This window comes from Gymnogyps californianus, chromosome 4 (assembly GCF_018139145.2).
Source record: "Gymnogyps californianus isolate 813 chromosome 4, ASM1813914v2, whole genome shotgun sequence".
NCBI lineage: Eukaryota > Metazoa > Chordata > Aves > Accipitriformes > Cathartidae > Gymnogyps > Gymnogyps californianus.
Window position 1 is genome coordinate 10,977,988 of NC_059474.1, and position 9,210 is coordinate 10,987,197.

The 9,210-nt window shown below is 48.9% G+C and overlaps 1 protein-coding gene and 1 pseudogene across 1 annotated transcript; both read right to left on the bottom strand.

Moving 5' to 3' along the window:
• Positions 1-1,273: 1,273 nt before the first annotated feature.
• LOC127015510 (PHD finger protein 7-like) lies at positions 1,274-3,206 on the bottom strand (annotated as a pseudogene).
• Positions 3,207-3,402: 196 nt separating this feature from the next.
• Positions 3,403-8,895, bottom strand: LOC127015512 (C-C motif chemokine 3-like). The gene is given in 5 exon segments (XM_050895501.1): positions 3,403-3,723; positions 3,906-4,011; positions 4,286-4,400; positions 4,403-4,474; positions 8,887-8,895. Coding segments are annotated over 5 exon segments (396 nt in total). The 3' UTR covers positions 3,403-3,629.
• Between the last annotated feature and the right edge of the window lie 315 nt (positions 8,896-9,210).

A 9,210-nucleotide genomic window follows, 5' to 3' on the forward strand; every position in this document is an offset into this window, starting at 1 on the left:
AACTAAATTTTAGCAAAGAACAGCTCCGTTGCATGTTTTTTGTTCCATCCATGTAAGACTGACAAGGTGAAATGTTTTTATGACCCTCAGTCCTCTCTGTAATGAATGATTTTCTTAATACTCAAGTGTTGCTAAAATTCCCACCAAACCCATCACCTCTTCCCAACCACAACCCTCATCCCATGTATGAAAAAACAGTTCCACAGGCAGTGGGCTAACATTTCTACCTTTCATTTTTCAAATCCTGGTCCTCATTCTAGCTGTGCCAAGAGCAGCACTTAGGTGAATCAAATCTGTATTAAAGTTTTAGGAGAGCTGCTTGCTCTTCCCATCCAGTTCTTTCACATTTCCTCTGTATGGCTCATTATCCTATAACAAATGCACTTCAACCTTTCATTCTCCGAAGTCTAGCCCAGATCTTAACTTTGATATTATGCAGGTCGCTGGGAGACATACCTCTCCCAAAGTACTTCTACATCTTTGTCCCACTGCATTTCATCTTTCAAAGCCCAATTTGATCAGTAATAAACTGACCTACCTAACTCTTTATTTGGAGAAAGTTCTCATTCTCCAAACCCTAATCCTAATTGTCCTCCCACCCAGAATATAACCTGAGACAGGTTTATCTATATTAAAACAAAAACCATACTGTTTCGAGCTAACTCCCTCATTCTGCTTGTCTGTGCAGCCTGCAGTAAACATTCTTTAGGACTCTACTTCCAGAAATGTAAACCTAACCATAACAATAACACTAGACAGAAACAGACCGTAGTTGTATTTTGCAAAAATAAAAAACCCCAACAACCTAATTTCTCTTCTAAGCCATGTTTCTCACTCTGCTTCTCCAAAGCCAACACTTAAGACATTCTAAGTTGTAATGTACATTGAATTGTAGAATCCTAGAATGGTTTGCGTTGGAAGGGACCTTAAAGATCATCTAGTTCCAACCCCCCTGCCATGGGCAGGGACACCTTCCACTAGAGCAGGTTGCTCAAAGCCCCATCCAACCTGGCCTTGAACACTTGCAGGGATGGGGCATCCACAACTTCTCTGGGCAACCTGTTCCTGTGCCTCACGACACTCACCGTAAAGAATTTCTTCCTAATATCTAATCTAAATCTGCCCTCTTTCAGTTTAAAACCATTACCCCTTGTCCTATCACTACACTCCCTGATCAAGAGTCCCTCCCCATCTTTCCTGTAGGCCCCCTTTAAGTACTGAAAGGCCTCTGTAAGGTCCTCACTGGGCCTGTGGGGACCAGGGCCACCGGCACTCACCCCTTCTCCTCCGACTGCTCCCATCCTGCTGGGCACAGGCACTGGACGGCATCTCAGGAGCTGTGCTGCTGGTAATGGTCATTGAAGGCTCCATCCTCCTCCCACACAGCATCACTGCGTAAGCTGGGGAGTGCGCAGCCCCAGGGGTGAGGGGGACCCCCCGCTGGCACCTGGGGAGGCAGGAGGGACTGGCCATCGAGGAGCAGGAGGGAGGCAGTGGGGAGGGCGCCCACCTGTCGGGAATTTTGATGCCGAGGTGAAACATTGCCTGGAAGGTTTGCATGTCCTGGCAGAGTGGGCAGCAGAAGTGGTGCAGGGCAGAGCGCAGTGCCTGGCCCTGGGGCAGAGCCAGCATCAGTGGCAGGGGGGTCCTGCTCGCTCCCTTGGAGCTGGGCGATGGGGTGACGACAGGGGCTGGGGGCAATGCTGCTACCTGGATGCAGTGGCGGCAGAACCAGGTGCTGGTGTAGGTGGGACAGACCAGGGTGTCATAGCAGGGCCGCCCCGCCACCGCCTCCTGGCAGATGAGGCAGGGGGTCTGGTCCCGCTGCACCGCCCGCACCTGCTGCACTGGCTGGTGCTTCCAGCAGAAAGACCTGTGGGATGGAGGTGACAGCTCAGCCCCAGCCCTCCTCCACCCTGGCCCCAGCTCCAGCCCTGCGGGGTGGCTGCACTCACTTGAACTCCTCGAAAAACTGGGAGAGCAGCATCGCTCGCTGCTGCAGGGAAGTGGAAGTTTTGGGGCATCACCAGCCTCGGCAGGTGACCAAGGCGCCTCACAGCTGGCAGATGCAGCACCTCTGGGGATGGCACAGAGACAGCACGCCCCTGGGGAGCTCAGTTAGCCCTTGCCAGCACAGCCCCATGACATTACGGTGGGCCACCTGGCCGGTGACACTGGACCACTGATAGAGCCATGTACCCTCTCAAAATCCTCAATTTCTGCAGACATGGGCCTTTTTGGATGAATGAGGATCTGGTGAGTTACTTGCAGACAGCTGCCAGAGCATCCCCGGGGGGTTGCTGGCCTGTGCAGCACCGGCCATGGGGCATGCAGACCATGGTGGGAACACGTTCCTTCTGGCGTCACTTTCCGTACCACCAGCTTCAGCTCCTGCCAGATGTTGGGGAAGAGGAAGCTGTAGAAGCCCTCTTCATCGGCCCCTCTCTGGCTCAGCCCGCTGGCGTGGTACTGCAAGAGGGGGAAAGAGGGTGTGTGTCGGGGGCTGTTGGTGGTGTGGGGCTGGAAACCAGGGGCTGTCAAGCCCCAGGGACTCACCAGGAAGTTCTCGTGGATGCAGAGCCTGTCATGCCGGCACAACTGCCCAACGACCTTGGGTCGCAGTGAGCCCGCCAGCACAGCCAGCACAGTGCTGGGGGACAGTGGCACCGTCACCCTCAGCACCGCGCTGGCGTGCCAGTGGGGGTAACACTGAGAGTGGGATGGGGGAAAGGCCAGAGCACCTTCCCACGGTGCGGGGGCCTCTGCTTGCACAGCCATGCAGTAGCCAAAATCCCCTCTGGCAGGTGCCCGGGGGGTTGTTCTGCGCTCACCTTCCTCCTTGGGGACCTGATGCTTCATTTTCAAGGGGAGGCGCACAGGAGGGTCCTGCCTGCTCCTCCAGCAGTGCTGTGGGACAGTGTGGGGGGGGGGGGCTGCAGCACCCTGCAGTGCTGGGACCTCAGCTCCATCACCACAAGGGGCTGTAGTGAAGGAGATGGCTGGGCATGGGGACGTTGGTTTGGTTGCACTGGTCCTCCAGTGTTTGAGGCAAACATGTCACTGAGCTGGCAGCGGATGCCCAGCAGGGCTGCCTGGCCTGGGGGGTTTGTGACTCAGCTCTGCACGTGCTGTGCTGGGAGGGCCCCGAGAAATGGGCAACCCTTGGGTGAGATGCCAGTGTCACCCCACAGGGATGTCTGGGTCATGCTGGGGGACAGGAGCTGAGCCAGGGCTAGGGAGGGGGAAGCACCATGGGAGCTGCCTTGGGGCCGAGGCCGCCCTGCCCAGGGGGGAGCAGTGAAACCAGAGCATGGGGAGGGCAAGGGGGTCCCTGTGGGTCCCTTCTCTTGTGTTGGGGCTCCAGCAGGGACCTCAGAGACACCTAAAGGGTTTGATAATCCAAACACTTTATTTAGGCATCAAAAATCCTGACTGCTCATTAACAGGCATGTTGATACCTTTTAAATAGTTTTTGTATTTTCACTTTCTTAGCAAACAAAATTTACTTTAACAAATCTATGTCAATTAGAATAAATTTTCTAGTTGAAGAAGGATGCGGCTCAAGCACTCTGTTGTGCGTCTGGTGCCCGGGGCTGAGCCCGCTGCACTGGGGTGGCAGCAGGGAAGGGTCAGTACTCCAGCATCTGGAAGTGCTCCAGGTACGCCTGCACCCAGGGCGCCTGGGGGTCCGCACACAGCTCCATCCCCTTGTTGGTGACCAGGCTGCCGGGAGAAAACCAACGTTGGGGCACTCGGCCGGGCAGCGGGGTGCCTGCGCTGGCTCCCGCTGGCAGCGCCCCAGGTATCCCTGGCCGTGGCCCCTTCCCCTCCTGGCCACCCTCGGACACGCTTGGGGCTCTGCCCTGGCTGTCGCACCCTGACCCCCGGCAGTGTTGGGTACTCACATCACCGCTGGCTTGGCGCACTTGCTGCTGGTCCTGTAGGCGGAGGTGATGAACCTGCGTGGGATGGGGAGCTGCATGTAGCTGAAGCAACAGATGAGGACGATGTCTGTGGGGGCAGAGAGACAGCCCCAGTGAGACCCCACACTGCGGCAGAGGCTCTGCCTGGGGCTCCCAGGGGATTCGCCATCACCTGTGCTGTATCCCCCAGGGACACCCCCTGGAAGCCTCCATCCCTGAGGGCTGAGTCCCAGCACTGGTGATGACCACTCACTCCCAGTCCTCCCCATGGATGTGAGGGTCCCACCAATGGGGATGGGGCTTTCTCCCAGGGAGGGACAGCAAACCTGGCTTCTTGGAGGACTCATCAATGCTGGAGACACCGAGATGGGCCTCAGCCAGGGAGCAGATGGCCACGAGGAGCAGAGCGGCCAGGGCAGCTGTGAGGACCTTCATGGTGCTGCGGGGGCCGAGGGGACCACAAGCGGGGCTGGAGCTGGAGTGGCTGCAGGGCTCTCCTCTGCACGATGCTTGGCCCCTGCTGCTGCTGCCCTCCTTTTATCCCCTGGCCCCTGGGTGGGTGCAGCGTTTCAAGAAAAGAAAACGAGTGCATCATACTGGGGAAATTATGTCAGGATCACCCAGTTTTGCTGAGCTGGAGAAGGCAAGGAAACCGCAGAAGGGGAAGTGCCAGCCACAGGGCTGCGACTTTCAGATTCCATTTGGGTGTCCGGCAGGGACTGGCCAGAGCCCAAACCTCTGTGACACCAACCCTGCCGCTGCTGCAATGACCTCACCAGCCAAGAGCCAGGCTGAGGCACGAAGCTCCATAACCAGAGCCCTGAGGAGAATCAGGGCAAGGCCAGAAAAAGGGAAAAAAGGAGGAAGCAGCAAGTTTTGCAGCTTGCTTTCTGAGTGTGCACTGGTGGAGACATCTGGGAACTACCCTCTGGGATTGCAAATGCTTCCCCTTTTCAGTCATGCTACGATTTCCTTGAGGTTTCATCTGCAAGGCTGCAATGAGCTGATCTCAGTGGGCGCCAGCAGAATCCTCTCCTCCCTCCAGCTGCTACTCTTAATGCCCTATCTCCTCTCTGATACCGGTGTTTTTGCTTTTTTTGGGCTAAGCAAGTAGAGAGAGCCTAAATTGGATGAAGTTATCCTGCTTGGGAAAAAGTGGGCAAGCAGTAATTGCAACAATTTGACTGTCAAGAGGCTGCACACCACAGCCAAAATTAAAATCCTTAGACAGAGAGGTCTAAATCCTCTGTTCACCTTGGGGACAGGGAGGGTGGCAGGCCAGGCTGCAGCCTGAGACCACCGCTCCAGCCCTGGAGCAGGGCAACAGAGTCCAGTCACAGAGTCATAGAATCCTAGAATGGTTTGGGTTGGAAGGACCTTAAAGATCATCTAGTTCCCACCCCCCTGCCATGGGCAGGGACACCTTCCACTAGACCAGGTTGCTCAAAGCCCCATCCAGCCTGGCCTTGAACACTTGCAGGGATGGGGCATCCACAACTTCTCTGGGCAACCTGTTCCAGTGTCTCATCACACTCCCAGTAAAGAATATCTTCTACTATCTAATCTAAATCTACTCTCTTTCAGTTTAAACTGTTACCCCTCGTCATGTCACTATACTCCCTGATCAAGAGTCCCTCCCCATCTTTCCTGTAGGCCCCCTTTAAGTACTGGAAGGCTGCTATACGGTCTCTCCGGGGCCTTCTCTAGGCTAAACAACCCCAACTCTCTCAGCCTGTCCTCACAGGGGAGGTGTTCCAGCCCCCTGATCATCTTCGTGGCCCTCCTCTGGACCCATTCCAACAGGTCTATGTCTTTCTTCTGCCGGGGGCCCCAGAGCTGAACACAGTACTCCAGGTGGGGTCTCACCAGAGTGGAGTAGAGGGGGAGAATCACCTCCCTCGACCTGCTGGCCACACTTCTTTTGAGGCAGCCCAGGATATGATTGCAACAGCAGTTGCAATTCAGTTTGTAGTTGAAAAAGCTGAAAAACAATTGTATCTGCACAATTCCATCAACTGTTTAGATTTTTGAGGTATGCAGCATCCATCAATTTAAGTTCATGAAGTTTTAATTTCCCCCTTTGCTCCTAGCCCAAGCCTGAATTACATGATTTATACTTTTATCAGATTTTAATATAATTATCAGCTCTTTTCATCACTCCTTCCCTCTGTTTCTGAGGGTTAGAAGATCCACGAATAATGCGAGTTCTGCTTACCCAGTTATCTTTGTTCCTACTCCTGTCCTTAAATTTAACCCCAGCTGTAGCCTTAACTACAAACTAAACATATCCATTATCCCTCCTCACTGATCCTTAGTTTTGCAGATATGCATAATCCACCAGTGAAATGAAATTACTGATGTTTAATTTCCCAAAGTATAATATATAATATAAGAAAGTCCTAACTCGTATTATCGCAAACTTGGACCTATTCGAAAAGATATTCCATTAGTATGTTTTACGGTCAACGCTCCATGCTGTTGTGGTCTGAGTAACTTGAATTCTGCTAACTTTCTGCCTACTTCTCTATATTTAAAAACATGGAAAGGGCTTACACATATTTAACAGAACCTTAAACATTATCTCGGGACCACTAGGAAGACCAAAAAATTAAACTAACTATTAGTATCTGCAAACCCTGATTTTATCCTTGGTTTTGTAGGTCTGCAGTATCTCAACAATATCCAGATCATAAACTCTTATTTTCCTAAATGTTTAACTAGACAAGTTAAACATTCGACACAAGCCGAAGTCTCAGCTAGGTGACCTGTAACTGTTTCAAAATTGATTTTATTACTTTAATATAATATAACCTTGTCTCTGCTGAGAAGATCCAACAGCATACTGGGCAACAAATTATGCCCTACTACTCCTCTTTAACCTAACACTAATTGTAAAACACCACTAACCATCTCCTTAAACACTCCCTTTCTTGTCTGTCCTGGTAAAAACTACATATACACTTGTCTTTTGGTTCTTATTTAAAAACAATGTAGGACATTTTTATGTAGGGGAGGCAAATAATTTTGAAACTACATTATCTGGGGTTTGTTTGTTTTGTTTGTAGGCTGCTTCTGAGGTCATGCTCCCTTTTAGTTAAGACAGAAGCTGCCCCTTGACTGACCTTTTATCTTCATTGAGATAATACAGTAAATAGATCCTTTGTGCTTATCTAAATTGGACAAGTGTGTCCAAACTATAAAAGCAATAATAATTGGCTCTTGGCTGTAATATATATGTATAGTTATAGTTATAGTCCCATTCAGAAAGATGCACTACAAAGCTCAATGAAAGTTTTGAGAATGACAAGCAATTATGAATCCTAAATTTCTTGATTAAGATTAGTTATCAGGCACCTGTTATATCTGTGCTATAACTATATAATGCTTTTCCTCATTTAGAAGAAGATTAATCTAGATCCCAGCACTATTTAGTGCTTTAGTAAATTAACCACATCATAGCAGATATCTTGGACAGGTGCTCAATCAAAGACTAACTTTTCCTTCTCTATCCATTTGGAAGAGAAGCAATAGTATAATGCCTTTCTAAAGAATGTAGCAGCAGACAAGAAAAATAAGCTCAGATACCATCTAATTCAAAAGTTCCCCCAGTTACAGATTTCTGTACAGTTCTGCTCTCATCTATGAAGTCTAGCATTTTCTACTTTCTGGATTTCAGGGTGGGGTTTTTTTAACAGTCAGCCTTATATCTGTAACAATCTCATGACTTTGTGATTATTAAATGTTACAGAATAAAAATAGAAGAATATATAAACGGGTCTCCAAATAGTCAAGGTTTGCCTGTAGCTTCATCTGAGATACCACAGTAGCTTTGCATACCAACGTCAGTTCTGGTACATTGCCTATTTTTGACAGTGGGTAAATAATACCGTTCTGGTGGTAACCACTCTAGATTTCACCCTCCTGAACATCTTGACTTTTTCCCTTGGTTTTGTGTGTTAAATAATAGAGTTTAGCCAAGGTTGATCTAAGAAAACTGGAGATCCTCCATCCATGGGTTAAAATCAGCTGTCTTGTTCTGCAAGAGAGTATACAGGCTCCCTAAATGACAAGATTCAGTCCCAAAGAAGTGTAAGAAATGTGATGGGAAGGCAAAACTGGCTTGAAAGCATCTGTCTATCCCATTTTAATGGTGACGGCAAACCAAAGCTTCCTGTGGTACATATCACAGCAGTTAGCTGCAGCCTGATTTATGTAGAGCCAAAAATGTACCTTAACACTATGTATAATCCTACTGGCTCTACTTGCATCTGCAGGATTTTATTTATATTTCGGATTAGGTCTTAATAATTTAAAATCTTTTTGGCCCTATAAAGATCCAGGTCCATGCTGGTAAAACACTCTTGGGTTAATGTCAGGAATTGATAGCACAGGAACCTTCCAAATCAGGATGGCTTTGGAGATGCCTGATTTTCTTTGCTTGGTCGGTGACACAAAGCATTCTCTGTATCTGGTGTCTGCCTCTCAGTATGGTTTTGTAAACATGGAGCGATCCTATTTCTTCTTTTACTTTCTTTTAGTAACAGAAGAGAAAGCATCTTTCTGGATCTTATACATTCATTTTCACAAAGATATATAGTTCCTTATACTCTAATTCACCTTAAATTAAAGAGCATTTATTCAGGTGTGCTTTAGGTTTTCCAGGACAAAACAGAGATATGTATCTGGACTAACTGAGCTGAAATCTCTCATCAAAGACACAATCCTGTTTGTCAAGGGATTAAGCCTGTTCCTTCACCATGTGCTGTTCTGTAAATCTCAGACCAAGGTCAGAGTCAGCTTTTAGACATCAATTTTCACTACTTCAGCAGGACTAACAGGACCTGGATTCCTCTGATATTCCCTTAAGGAGTCTGCGATAGCTCACTGTGATGGAAAGTCACAGTTGTCTTAAAAGCACTTTACACACTCATTCCTCAAACGGCCCAGAGGCTTACAGCTGTACCTGAGACATCGTTGTAGACCTTCCTTCTCTGTGCAGACTCGATTTTCAGCTCAGAGAAGCAGTCTTCATCACAGCGTCTGTCTCTGTGATTATGTGCATGGGTGACACTCAGTTCCCTGTCCAAGCAAACCCAGATAATGTGTCCTTTTCCAGCACTGGAAGTTTTAGGTCTGCTCTGTTCCAAGTCTGAGTCATAGGAAAACTACTCTGTTGTAGTGTGGATGAAGCAGGTTTTTTTAAAAATAATTTTGTCCATTTAAATTAATTTAAGCTATGTAACTGTTTTCTTTTTCTGAAGTAGCTTCTTTAGAAAATAAAGATTTG